At 32.2% G+C, this 15,530-nt stretch overlaps 1 protein-coding gene across 2 annotated transcripts in view; it reads left to right on the top strand.

Annotated features, from left to right (window-relative positions):
* Positions 1–83: 83 nt before the first annotated feature.
* Positions 84–15,530, top strand: part of LOC140442058 (carboxylic ester hydrolase-like) — a 58,769-nt gene continuing 43,322 nt past the window's right edge. The window contains exons 1-2 of one of the 2 annotated variants that reach the window (XM_072533116.1): positions 84–220; positions 15,290–15,424. In XM_072533116.1, coding sequence (XP_072389217.1) covers positions 125–220; positions 15,290–15,424 — 231 coding nt within the window. In that variant the 5' untranslated portion in view covers positions 84–124. The remainder of the gene's footprint in view (positions 221–15,289; positions 15,425–15,530) is intronic. The other variant, XM_072533117.1, reaches the window with a different exon arrangement.

Genomic DNA, 15,530 nt, shown 5'->3' with positions numbered 1-15,530 from the left:
AAGTTTGAAGGCCGGTAAGAATTTTCACGTGGCAAGGACTATATTTATAGCAAATGTTTAATCAAAAAACAATTACTAACTTACTTACGTTACTCAGTCAACTTACTTAAGTTACTATTAAAACATGTTTTCAAGTAAACTCATTAATTTTTATTTAATTGTGTGCATTATAAATATTGGATGCCGTGACTGTTTAAACATTTTACCTAAAAATCAACATGTAAGTACTTTTTCCTTCTTTCCCGTGTTTTCCCATTTATTGACCTCAACGTTCTCATTTCCAATGTTCTCAATATTTCATTTCTCCAGATTACATCTCTCAGGCATGCTGATCCTGACGCGTAAGCCGCTTTGTTTTTCTGCTTTCGGACGCTCTTTTTAAGGTATTTTTAAGGCATCGTACATTTATTAGATAAAAAGCCGAACTGACTTTATGATAAAATAACATGGACATAAGTCGGGCTTTTATGTCTCTTAATAATTTTCGATAGGACCGGTAGTAAGGCAATAGGTCTATAGTTGCAGACATGAGATTTTTCACCACCCTTATGAAGAGAAATAATAATGGCTGTGTAATGTATTGAAACCCAGTACTTGTTACTTAAATCTCTTTATTCCTTGCTGCTATTTTACATTTTAAGAATTAGGTTAGTTCTTTTCATTTTTTATTGACAGATAGTCCATATCTTATTTTGCCCTTGTATGTAACATTATTACAGCCAGTAGCTGTCTACTCTATTAGTTGCGACACTACATCTCTCCACCCTTAAGACATGAATTTATAAATTTAACTTCTCCGGAGGCTTAATAATGCGGCGAGGTCTATCGCAACTATTAGGGCTATCAACCCTATTGCTAATATTACATTTATTGTCACTAGGATTACTTTTACAATTATCCTGTTTATTTTCATTTACACCCACACCATCAGCCGCTGTCGACATTTCCCAATTTTGAGGTAATATCGGATTCGCTCGCACTTCAGAGTCTTTCAGATGTCTAGCTTGCACTCCCGACACTCCCGTAATATCCACTACCGCATTATCATCACTATCTTCTGACAACAAAACCTCCTCCTTATTATCATACCCTTCCCCTTCTATACCCCGTTATTTGCCCTATTTTAGACACAATTATCACTTTTACCCATGAAGGCTTATTCAAATTCCTATAGTCTTTAGTGTAAACCACCTCACCCTCTTCAAAGGTAACTTGTCTAGCACCATGATATTTAATTTGATTGGCCCTAGCCTTTTCTCTCATTGTACTTGTTAAAAAGTCTAAACGTGTTTTAATATATCTGCCAAACATGAGTTTGGAAGGGGTTTCCCCTGTTGAACTGTGAGGTGTATTTCTATATGAAAACAAATATTTGCTAATAAGCTCAGACAAATCCCTCTGATCTGATACATGATCTACAAACAACTTACTCATTGAACTTTTAAAATGTTTTACACTATTCTCTGCTGCTCCGTTTGTTGAGGGGTGATATGGGGGCGAAGTATTGTGAATGATGCCATTCATTCTACAAAATGTTTCAAATTCTGTACTAACAAACTGTGGGCCATTATCTGATATTATGGTGTTTGGCAATCCAAATCTGGCAAAACACTTTCTCAGACATTTAATAGTGGAGTTTGTATCAATTTTATTCATAATAAAGACTTCTGGCCACTTTGAATATGAGTCTATCAATATCATACACATTTTTCCTTTTATGGGTCCTAAAAAATCTATATGTATGCGATCAAAGACACCTTTGGCTTCTTAAAACTTTATTAATACTGACTTCTGAGGATTCTGTGAGTTTTTCATACATGGCTCACAGTTTTTTACATATGTTTCAATTTCTGAATCAAGGTTTGGCCACCAGAAATATTGCCTCGCTATTGTCTTCATTTTTACCATTCCATTATGGGCTCCATGTATCTCCTCCAATAACTGCTTCCTAACTTTCTCTGGAACAATTACTCTAAAGCCTCACATTAGCAACCCATTGTCTATCCCTAATTCCAATTGCCTCCTTTTAAAAGGTTTCAACTCCTCTGCTACTTCATCTGGCCAACCATCTCTTACAAACCGGTAAACTTTCCCTAGTATAAAATCTAGTCTAGTTTCTCTGATCAAAATATCTGCACTAATGGGCACCTTGTCTTCTACTAAAAAGTTAAAATAATCATATGTAATCTCTCCTTCCTCCTTTGTTGCATGTGGAATCCTAGAAAGACCATCAGCACCTCCATTCTGACAACCCTTGACATATTGAAAAGTATAATTAAATCCACTCAAGAAAAATGCCCACCTTTGAAGTCTACCTGCAGCCATCTGAGGAATTCCTTTATTTTCCCCAAATATTGCTTGAAGTGGCTTATGATAAGAACATAAAGTAAACTTGTGACCCATGAGGTACTGATAAAACTTTTTTTGCTCCCCAGAAAACTGCTAAGGCTTCCTTATGGATTACTGAATAATTAGATTCTGCTTTGTTTAATAACCTAGATGCAAAACCGATTGGCCTTTCTGAACCATCTGGAAAAGTATGCAAAAGCACACAACCTATACCTGCCTCTGAACTATCACATACCAACTTTATTGGTTTAACCGGATCAAAATATACTAAATTTTGCTCTGACAATATTGCTGCTTTTGCATTTTCAAAAGATCTTTCACATTCTTTGGACCAAATGAAAGGAGTATCTTTTTTTAGCAATTTATACAAAGGACTGAGCACAGATGATAAATTCGGTACAAATTTTCCATAATAATTGACCATACCCACAAAAGCTTTAATTTCTTACATTTTTAGGTCTAGGAATCTCTGAAATAGCTTTAGTTTTATCTGGGTCTTTATGTAGACCTCCTTTATTTATATAGTGTCCTAAATACCGTATTTCTGGTTGAAAAAATTTACATTTATTCAAGTTAAGTCTGAACCCTGCCTTATACAGTCTATCTAACACTACCTGTAAATTTTTTAAATGTTCCTCTCTCTCTCTCTCTCTCTAAAAGCTAATTCTCTCTTTGAACACTGATATTCTTTTAGTAAATTGTTTCTGTAGAATTGTACATAGCTCAACATATGTTTTGTCTTTTGGATTGACTGGATCACATATGTCTCGTAAAGTTTTATAAGCTTGTTCCCCAATCAGTGTAAGTAGAACTGACACCTTCTTGTCTTCTTCTACGTAGTTTGCACAAAAATAATGCTCAAGGCGTTATTCCCATGTGGTCCAATCGTCTCCCAATCTGAATTCTGCCATGGATCCAATGGTAGTTCTTAAGGGAGATTTAAGAAAATTTTATAGTCCATTAGTACTACAGGAAGATTTGCTTTTGATTCTACTGATTGTTTGGATCAGTCCAGATTTATCAACTGGTCTTATAAAGAATGAATTCGAGACCTTTTTTGAATTGGGGAAATAGGAAATATGTTGTTATATTTTTACTCACATTAACGAAGTATTCATTTAGATTTTCAGGGTTTGGAAGAGAAAATGTTTAAGCTGTGTTAGTTTTATTTCGAAGATCGTTTATTATGGACCAAGTTTCTCTTGCAACATTTTTAGAGCTTCCCAGACGATTCTGATAGCACATGTTTTTAGCTGTTTTAATAAGTTTTAGATAGGTTCCTCTATACTTGGAGATATATTCAATGACAAAGACGTTGCTAGTAAATTTCTTGATGTACATTAGTGAACGCATATTCTTAGCTGATATGTGGATACCTTTGGTAGACCAGGATTTGTGATGTTTGGCTTAATTGTAATTGGAAATGTCTTATTAAAACTACAGACAAGCCTATCTAAAAAAATCACTGAAATTATAGTCCACGTCCACAGAGGGAATGTACCACCCTCAAGTCAAGCACAAATTTTGGAATTTACGAAAGTTCTGGGCGGAAAAAATTCTACCTAAATGTTGGGTTTTCGAGGATTGTTTGTTGAGAGTTTTAACACGTTGCATGCTAATCACGCCTATGAGCGTCAAGATATCGCTTCAGTCATATGCTGATGACTAGACTTCGGCAAATATGCAAATAAAAATGTAGAAAATATGCGCATAAATATGCACGTGTTTACCCGAAAATATGCAAATATTTTACAAAATATGCATACAAATAAATAAAAAAATCGTAAAATAGTAACAATTTTATTTAAAAAAAAAGTGTACATAACTAAATATTTCCTACTATTCATTAAGATTTACATTTATTTTAAGTAACTACATCAATTTTAAGTATGAATAAACTTATTTAGAATTATGGTAACAATAAATGACCAAGTGGTGTTCAAAATTTTCTAACAAAAACTTGTGGCTTCTGTCTGAGTACATATATTTATATATGGAAAAACTTCGTTCAACATCAACTGATGTAACGGGAGCATTTTTCAAACTAACGAAAACATTTGGTTCTAAATTAATTGTTTCCGAAATATTTCCAGCTAGAACACTGACTACTTCAGAAAGAATATGGTAACCTTTATTTTTTTCATAGTAGCTTCAAATTTTTTTAAAATATCTTTTCCAATATTACCTCTAACGTTCCGACAACATGACGCAAATTCTTTTATTAATGCTGTACTTTCGAACAATGACAGTTTTGGTGATTCTAACTGAGTAATTGTTTTTTGAACAAAACTAAAATTTGATTTTATAAATGAAAGTTCTTGTTGAAGCAAGTTACTCTGAAAAGTTTGTTTAGAATCCAAAAGAGATTGGGAACTTTCATCTGTTAACGTATCAATTATGTTCTTTATTTTAACAAAATGATCTGCATAAAAATTAGCTGCTTCTAACCATGTTCCCCATCGCGTTAAAATAGGTTGTGGTGGAAGAGGAATGTTAGGTAGCATTTCTTTATAAAGTTGAATTCTTATAGGAGATTTAAGAAATACTTTTTTGACACTGGATATCATGGTATTTACAAGAGGAAACTTTTTTCGTATTTCCTCTGCAACTCTGTTTAATCCATGCGCTACACAAGTAACATGTATTAAATCTGGGAAAAATATTTTTAAATTTTGTCCTGCTTTCACCATATAAGGAGCAGCATCCGATAAAATAAGCAGTAATTTATTAGAAGGAATAGTTGTCGGAAGAAAAAAAGTTGCTAATGTTTCTTGTATAAAACGCGAAATTGTTAAAGCATTTGTTTTCTCAAGTTGCTGGCATGAAATAAGATAAGATTTTGGTAAGGTATCTTCTTTAAGAACACCAATCAATAAATGAGCAATATACTTTCCTGAGGAATCAGTGGTTTCGTCTACAGATATGTAAAAATAATTATCTGCAATTTCTTCCTTAATATTAATTAACACCGACGAGTATAGCCCGTTCACATTATTTCTTCTTAGAGACCGATCACTTGGAACATTAAGTTAACCCAACCTTTAAAATATAAAAATATACAAGGTGTTTTTGGTTAATCAAATAACTGGTTTGGAAAAAAAAACACTCGCTAAGTGTTTTAAATGCAGTATTAATCCACAAATTAGTTTTTGTTACTAACCATTAGTACATCATATAACTTATTTTAAAATTCAACAAAAGTTTTTTTTTTGTTAATTCAATTACAATAAAAATAATTGTGTTTTAGAATAGCTGACTTCATAAAAAAAAGTAAAGGTGAAAAATTTTTCTAAATACACACCATTGTATTGTACCATGGACAATTTTTTCTCACTAAAGGAAGCTATTTTTCATTTAAAAACAACCTACGAGTACTAAATTTCAAGTAAATACGTTTATTGGTTTTAAAGTTATTGTTGTTATTAACTAAAAGAATTTAATTTTTTTTAATTTTAACACCCTGTATCTCGAAAAGTAAATAAGTTTGACCCCTCATTAACTATATCGTTTTGTTCAATTTTTCGAGAAGTATCTACAGTCAAACGTTGTAAGTGTCATTTGGAAACACCCTGTATGTATGAAATATTAGATATTTAATAGAAAATATTAGATACTTACAATTTTGCCACAGACTGAACAGTAGGTTTTTCCCATATCCATAGACAGCTCTTTATAAGGTTTAATTCAAGTTGAAGCACTGGTTGTTTTAGGCATTATAAAATCACAATCTTCCTTTTTGTTACGCACAACGAGTGTTTACGCTTTGAATATCAAAACAAAAATGATTTACAAATCTGAGCATCAAATTAGAAATGTTTAGGTACCTAATTCAATAAACTGGGAGATTTTGGAAAATCCCTAAATTAGGAACAAAACTATTAGCCGTTTACCTGCTGTTAAGATACAATAAATTGTAGATAGATTTGGGGATTAGATCATAAAATGCAAATGAGCGAACCCTTAGCGATTATCCAATAACTGAATGCCTCAGTGACCGAGACTTTCTAAGAATGTTGAGGGCTACTTAAATTGATCTTCTTTGAAATTGTAAATGTTTTGTACCTGTAGAGATTACGTACTTAGATCATTTCTTGATTAAAATGACTACAAAATTTTATACAAGAATTGAAATAAATTGGAATGTTTAAAAATTTTCAAATACAGTATAAAAATCTGAACTTTTATGCACTTTATGCAAACTTTTATACAAATATGCCAAAATATGAAATATTTGCATAAAATATGCACAATATGCAATATGCATATTTGCCGAAGTCTACTGATGACGCACATGTGAGTTTTCAAGATACCTATGTTTTGTATTGTCTAGCATAAATACCCTTGTGTATAAAAGTTTACTTTTTGGAAAAGTTTGTAGAGAAAACTATCTGTTAACCTATTTATCAAGCAGTTCTCAAAAACATTTTCTACTTTTCCTTCTACTACCAATAGTTCCATAGTTCCCGTTCTTATGGCTGAAGTAATTTAGGTATTCTCGGTTTACTTTTTTTATTAGCCTGTCGTTTATATGAAGCTGTTCCAGAAGTGACAGGTTGGTCCTGTGTTTTGTCCAGAATACTTCCTCCACAAAAGCGCAGACCGGCCACGGCATTTTTATATACATAATGACAAATACTCTGTCTATGTCCTTTATTATTTCTTTTGCTCCTTTTAGAATGTTTCCATTACCTTCTTCAATTTTACTTATATTTTTCTTTTTCTCATTTTAGAATGTTTCCATTACCTTCTTCAATTTTACTTATATTTTTCTTTTTCTCATTTTAGAATGTTTCCATTACCTTCTTCAATTTCACTTGTGTTTCGGTAATTTCTTCTCGGGTGCCGTATTGAATCAAATTATTTTCGATTTGCTTCGTAAATTGGGGTTAAAAAATAATATTGTTTCTGGTAAAATTATTCAAAAAAAAGCAGTAGAAATTTCAAGTGAACTAAGCAGTGATATGAAGGCTTCTAGTTCTTCTAGGCTTGAGAAATTTTGAAGCGACAAAATAGTTGCTTCAAATTTGTATATGACAAAACAGCTGCTGAAAATTACTTAGTGGTTTCTGATTGAAAGGAAAAACTGCTCAATTTATTGAAGCGATACTCACCGCTAGATATTTTAACGCAGATGAGTCGGGATTATTTTTATTTCGACGAAAGCATTATCTAACATAACTTATGCCCTAAGAGAAGAAATGAGCACTGCAAGTAAGGCTTCCAAAGATGGACTCACAATAATTCTGTTTTGCACCAACACAATAAAAATAAAAAACCAAGAAAAGCCACCGGTAATCAAAAAAGAAAATCTTTTCTCCAAGTACAAAAACTAATTCATAAAATTATTTAAATTTAGATTCTGTATTATCTTTATTTTGCCATATCAAATTTATTAAATTAATATATTTTCTAAATTTAAATTAACCTTATTCTATTTTTTGCTATTAGACTTTTTTATTTTGGATTTATATTATTAGAAAAGATAATGCTAATTATCACAGTCAACAACCGAAATCCGTATCTATCTATTACAATAATTGTATTATTTTATTTATTTATTAAAACCTATTACAGAATTCCGTACCTACATAATAGGTTGCCATGCTTTTTAGTTGTCAAACTATCAAACTATTGACGTTTGTTAAAATAAATGCAAATAATAATTCACATTGTAAAAGATCGAAGATTCGTGTGGTAAAATGAATGCAAATAATTCAAACTGTAAAAGATCAAAATATAGTACTGATCAATTATATAATATATTAAATAATAATTCATCTAGTGAAGATGAATTCAGTGAATCCAATAATAGCGTAGTTCTGTCAGATGAAGACACAGGTATGTTTATTATAAAGTACAGATATGATTCCAATACGAGATTTGAGAAATGAATTCAAAATTATATCATAACTTCATTTGTATACATGTTTTGAAATGTTTATTTCTAATATCAACCTTTTAGAATATTATCAACAGAATTATTTTGCAGCATTATATTTTCTTGTACAATTGCTTTATTTTCTTTTTTTAGATTTTGAAGAAGAAAATGATTATTCTGGATTGGTTGAAGCGTTACATGGAAATGCAGATAGGAATGAAAATATACAGGAGGAGCCAAATTTAAGTGAGGATTCGTGGAAAGACGATCCTATTGGAATGCAAAATTTTAATTTTACCAAATCTTCTGGGTTATTAGTAGATATTCCAGGGACTGGTCTTCCATATGATTTTTTTTGGCTTCTTGTAGAAGATATTTTTTTTGAGATGATAGTGCAGGAAACAAATGTTTATGCTGAATCGTTATTTTTATCCGGTGTTGCAGAACATTCACGTACAACTCAATGGAAGCCTGTGTCTGTTAACGAACTTAAAACATTTTTTCGACTTACATTGCATATGGAAACATGGAAAACCAATAGAAACTACTGGAATACCGATCCTCTTTTTCAATTGAAATGTTTCCATAATAATATGAGCCGAGATCGTTACTTGCTTATTTTGAGATGTCTACATTTTGCCCGAAATCCAGAAGAGGGTACAATAGAAGATAAAATCTATAATATTAAACCACTTTTAAATTACTTCAATAATATAATGGCTGAAATATATCAACCAGGAAAAAATCTATCCCTTGATGAAAGTATGGTGTTGTGGCGTGGTAGATTATCTTTTCGAATATATATGAAAAGCAAACGTCACAAATACGGACTTAAATTGTATGTGTTGGCAGAACCCAACGGCTTAGCGCTTCGTATGAAATTATATACAGGACGTTATGACTCTGCAGGTGGAAAAGGCCACTCCGAAAAAGTAGTTTTAGAACTAATTCGAGATAAACTTAACGTTGGGCATTCTCTTTTTATAGATAATTTTTATGGAAGTGTTGATTTAGCAAAAACGCTTTTACAAAACAATACTTTCTGCACAGGAACTTTAATTTCCAAGAGAAAAGGTAACCCTAAAAAAGTTTTAGAAGTTAAACTAGCACTAGCACAAGGACAGTAGGGCAATACAAAGATGACATTTTAGTAGGAAAGTGGAGAGATAAAAGAGAAGTTATGTACATATCCACGGAATTTAAAAATGATCTTATCGAAACAAAACAAAAGAAACCAAATAAAAATAAAAGCCCTACCTATATCCAAATATAATGAGTTTATGAGTGGTGTTGATCGCAAAGATCAAATGCTCGCTTACTATGCATGTGAGCGAAAGACGCTCATATGGTATAAAAAAAATAGGTATTCACATATTTCAAGTTTTGTTGTTAAATTCCTATTATTTGTACAAAAGTTATACTCCGCACACTGGTAGAAAAATGAATTTATATGAATATCGTTTAGAAATTATCAGACATCTTTTAAAAAATTCTGAAACAGTATTGGTTACTCCAGTGTACAAACAACAACAAACAACAGACAAGCACAACATTTCAAAAATTTTAAATGTTGATACTAAAGGTCGGATAAAGAAAAAAGATGTAAGGTATGTTCAAAGAATAATTTAAGAAAAGACACGATATTTGAGTGCAGCTTCTGTCCTGAAAAACCTGGCCTTTATGTTGGAAATTGTTTTGTACAGTATCATAATGATAATAATTTGTAATTATTAATATTATTATTGTAATATGTTTTCTATTAAAATTTCCAGTAAATGTTTCTTTTGACAATAATGACTTTCTGCAATTTAAAAATCAAAGACGCACATGTGAGTCACTTAGCATATGGATGAAACATTAATGATCTAGTGCTGACGACGCCTATGAGCGTCACGCGTTAAAAAAGACAAAATTTAGCAAAAACTTTATAAATGTATTCTGCCAACAAGAAACCAATTGCAGTTATAACAATTTACAAAAAAAATACTCTCAGCACCTAGCAGTAGCATATCGTTAGGCTTTAAGCATGCGACGTGTTAAACTTCACTAAGGGGTGAGAAATCTAAGATAATATAATAAATTATGGTAGATGTTGTTTTAGTAATTCTTGTAGGAGAATTAACGTACATTGTGAAACCATACGATTCGAATATCTCTATGTCTTGATTTTTTCAGCCATGATGTTCTTTTTCTATCAGGACCACGTTCACCATGGATCTTTCCCTGAATGATAAGATGCAAAAGTTCATATTTTTAGAGTGTCTTATAATGTGACGAAAGTATTCCAGCTTGTGTCTCTTAATTATATTGACTAGTTGTGTTGGTTGGTTCAGGCGTCTATGGACCTCCTCATTTCTAACTCTGTCGACCTAGCTTATTGTTGTAGTCGTCTGTATACCCGCATCTTAAAGGCTTTCCGGTGTTTAAGCATAGCCTCACTTAAGGTCCATGTTTCCACTTCATACAGTAGCACTGGAAAGATATAGCAATATGTTATTCTAACGCAAAGTCACTATTAACATCGTGGCCGCAAAATACGTTCTTCACTCTTACAAAGCACCTTGGGATTGTTCTATTCGGCTTTAATTTTCTATAAGTGGACCACTGCTGTCATTGATGTTACTGCCGAGATACATGAGTTTCTCTACTTTATCCAGTGCAGCACCTCTGACTTTTATACCGTCATCCTGTATATAATTTACTTATCATCATCATCATCATCCAACCTTTATTTATCACGTCCACTGCTGGACATAGGCCTCTCTTAAACTCCTGTATTCTTTACGATTTTGTTCTTTTTGTTGCCAATTTTGGGTGATACGCCTGATGTCGTCAGCCCAACGTATAGGTGATATTCCTCTACTACGTTTGTCTGCTCTTGGCCTCCAATCCGCTGATTCCGAACCGAATTTTCCCAAGGATGTTTCTAGCTCTGCTTCTTTTACACCTATTTTTGCGTTGAAATCGCCACATAAAATTGTAAATTGAGTATGAGAGTCATTAAGCGCAGTAGATATATCGTCATTAAACATTTAGATTTCTTTGTCTGTATGGTCTGTTGTTGGAGCGTATACTTGGATAATTTTGAGTTGATATCTACTGTTCAGCTTCAGAATAAGATACGCCACTCTAGATGATATACTTTGGATGTTTATTATCTTGTTCGCGTGGTTGTTTTTATTGACAAAGAAACCGATGCTTCCAACTGATGTAGTTTCAGGGCCAATCCGATAGAAAATATGCCCTGATTTAGAATATATAATTTAGTAAATATCATATCGTCTATATAGAGGTAAAATTCATCAAGTGACATTTTAGCTCAAAACCATGTTTATATCAGTAAGTAACATTTAACATCTAAACTTTCGCGTGGTATAACTCACTAGGTGCTACGTCTAATAATAAGGCAGTTATAGAATGGTAAAAAACATTCAGTGCACTTTGTCTACATTTCGTTGGGAGGTAAAAGTCAGGTTGCACTTAATGATTTTTACCTCTATGGCAATACTTTTAACACGGGATTTTGTAGTTTGGCAGCTGCGTACTTAATAAGAGTTTGAGGTTAGGTTTTAGTCTCTGTGGTTGTGTGGAGCTGTTATTAAAATTATTAAAAGTATAATATAGTGTAAATATATGCTGTCTCTTTGTAAGTTTGTGACTACATTTATTTTAATTTTAATAAATCCCTAAATAATAGCCAAAATGAGAAAAACTTATGCAGACAAACTTTTTGATTCATCAAAACCTTCTACAAGTTCTGAGGTATGTAATATCAAGTGAAATAGTTTAAAATTACTTTAAAACAATTAAATTTTTATTTCAGAGATTTCCAAATCGTATTACACGAGTGTTTGCCAGTTCCAGAATTACTAAGATGCTCGAAAGTGTATTACATAAAGAAAATGAAGAACCAATGATACTAACAAACAATGTAAATATCTACTTCCTACCTAGTGTTTAAATGTTTTTTTATAATAAGTTGTGTATGTAGTTACTGAATTGTGTATTTAATTTCCAGAATGTGCAGTCATTTCAACAAGGGATAAAAAATGATTTATTGTTTACTGAAATTAATTCCGGAAGCGTACCAACCAAGGTCAATGAGTTATTTGGTCACATTGAGGCTGAGAAGACTGTTCCAGATCAGGTAAAGAAACACATATTACTTATTATATTTGTTATCCAAGTAATCATCACAATAATTCAGCCCGATGTTGCGTCCACTGCTGAACATAGGCCTCCATAAAATTACTCCATTGGGTTATCATCGTGCAGAGACTAATTAACTTTTGTATTTCAGGTGCTGAAAGAGGATGTTGTAATGGCAAGAGTTAAAAGACAACGAAGTACATTAAAAATCGTTCCGTATTCATCAAGCAGTGACAGTGATTTTTCGTCTGATGACATAGATATGGACCCCTGTTTCAGACCATCGAATTCACCTCTTTCTTCGACACCAGATATCTCAGATTTATCAGACTTCGCTGAAGCTACAGAAATTAATACCAAAAAATGTACATTAACAAGAAGGCGAAAACGAAATGAAAAGAACTGGAAAGTAAACATTACTAAAGAGAAACGTTCCAAATGTGAGCCATATTATAACAAATTTAAACAATGCAATGCAAAGGGTCCCAAATTTGTTGATTGTACAAATTGCAGATATAAATGCTCATTAAATTTTAATGAAGAGGATAGGAAGATATTGTGTCAATCATATTGGTCTTTCAATGATTTTAAGAGGCAAAAAGATTTTATAATAAAAAATGTTACACCAGTTAAACCAAAACGTTTAAAAAATAATGTTAACAACAAAACGGTTTCAAGATTGTACTTCCTTGAAAGTCCCTCAGGACGGCACAGAGTATGTGCCAAGTTTTTTGAGAGAACTCTATGCATTTCTAATGGTCCCATAAACACGGCCTTACAAGGAACCAATTCAACAGGTTGTTTTTTCAGTGAAGATAAAAGGGGTCGCAAAATCCCTGCAAACGCTACTAATGAAGAGTCTATCCAGTTGGTAAAAAAACATATCGAGTCATTCCCTGCTGTAGAGTCGCATTATACAAGGGCCACCAGTCAAAGACTTTATTTGGACTCTAAATTATCAATTAAAAAAATGTACAATCTCTATCTCGAAAGTCTAGCTGAAAATCAAAAGCCAGTCAGTCATTGGAAATACAGGCAAATTTTTGGTAATGACTATAATTACTCTTTTTTCGTTCCTAAAAAAGATCAGTGTGCAGCATGCAGTAAATATAACATGGCAGATGCAACAAAAAAACAAGATTTAGAAATAGAATATTCAATGCACATAATAAGGAAGAATGAATGCCATGAAGCAAAAAATACAGACAAAAAGTTATCTCAAAACGACAAGACATTTAAAACAGCAACATTCGACCTTCAAAGTGTATTGCAACTACCTCACTCCCCAGTATCCCCATTTTACTACTCTTGAAAATTATCTGTATACAATTTAACCATTTATGAGGGAGCTGGTGAGCACGGATCTTGCTACTGCTGGAATGAAGTTAATGGAAAGCGTGGTAGCAACGAAATTGGATCTATTCTGTTAAAGTATATTACAAACTTACCCTCCACAGTTCTGAAAATATCATTGTTTTCAGACATTTGTGGAGGTCAAAATAGAAACCAGCAAGTGGCTGCTGCACTTCTATATGCAGTGCATACTACGCACTTGGAATGCATAGAACAGAAATTTTTGGAGTCAGGACATAGTCATATGGAATGCGACTCTATGCATTCGGCGATAGAGCATTCTAAGAAAAACCGAACAGCTTTTATCATGAACGATTGGCTGGAAATATTTAGGTTAGCACGGCAGAAAAGATTACAGAAGGAGCCGTATGCAGTACGAGAACTTAAATATACAGATTTCTATGATCTAAATAATTTGGCATGAACAATAATAAAAAATAGAACGAAAGATGAAGACGGCTGCACAGTATCCTGGCTAAAAATTAAATGCTTCAAATTTGTAAAAGAACATGCCGATGTGATTTTTTTTTAGATATGACCATTCATCGCCGTATAAAAAATTAATTATTTCTTGTGGTCCAGGAAGAAGGAGTAATCGGGATATTTCAGAAATAAGGTTAAAATCTCTCTATAACGATTTACTCCCAATTTCAACTCCGAAGAAACGAGATCTAGTCAAACTTTGCAACGACAATCTCATACCAGATGAAGTTCATCATTATTATAAAAATCTACCAACAAGTACCTCTACAAATGACAACCTGCCAGAACCCAATTTTGATGAGGAATCAGAAGATTCAACATCAATTCATCCTTAAAATAAGTTTTTTTGTTATATTTTGTTTTGTTGTGTTCAATTTTACAGGAATTTTTTATAATTTGTAATAGTAAACGAAATAATAACATTTTTCATCACTTCCTGTCTAGTTACTTTATCCCTAAGTACCAATCAGGAATATGATAGTTTGAGGTAAAATTCATTAAGTACATTTAGCTTAATAATTTCAAAATTATTGAGTTCTGATCATTTCTTTTAAAACAGGATAGTAAAGTAACACCTAACCTCCATAAATAATATCACTTCTATCTATAATAATCATAAATAAAATTATAAAGTGAAAAACAGACAAAATGTTAAATATCTCTGTTGTACTTATTTGTAGTTGTGAGTTTTACCTCTATATAGACGATATATTTAGTTTTATTAACATTCAGTTTTAATCCATACTGATAACAGGTTTGTTTTATTTTGTTTATTGTTAACTAAAACAAATAATAGAATAAATGGTTTAAAGAAACTGGATCTACAGGAGGCGAAAAGTAATAAAATCGATGGGATTCCCTGGATAAAGAAGAAAACGAACAGCTAAAATATTAATGGAAAGACATGATATTCATCGCTTAAGAATAGCTTTTTTACGTGCCATAAAATGGCACAGACAGTCAAATAAAACGATTGTATATGGACGAAACTTATATTCATGCTTCGCATACCGTTGCTACTCTTCACTGAAAGTAATAAAATAAGATAAATAAAGAATAAATATATTATTATTTTAGAATTGTTCCCTTCAAGTATCTACCACACATGGAATAATACAAGGCAGTGAAAAAATAACAATCAAAGGTCTTCCATACTTCGCCTATGAAGGCATTCCTTTTGCACAACCTCCATTAGGTGATTTAAGATTTCGTGTAAGTAGTAGTATTAAGTATAAAAAACTTTTTTTTTTAAATATTTATCATTTATTTTATTCTTCATGGTAGAAATAAACGAAAGATTTGTTCCACAAATTAGGAT

This window comes from Diabrotica undecimpunctata, chromosome 5 (assembly GCF_040954645.1).
Source record: "Diabrotica undecimpunctata isolate CICGRU chromosome 5, icDiaUnde3, whole genome shotgun sequence".
Classification (NCBI taxonomy): domain Eukaryota; kingdom Metazoa; phylum Arthropoda; class Insecta; order Coleoptera; family Chrysomelidae; genus Diabrotica; species Diabrotica undecimpunctata.
The sequence above is the reverse complement of the archived record's forward strand: the minus strand, read 5'-3'. Positions and strand labels throughout refer to the sequence as shown.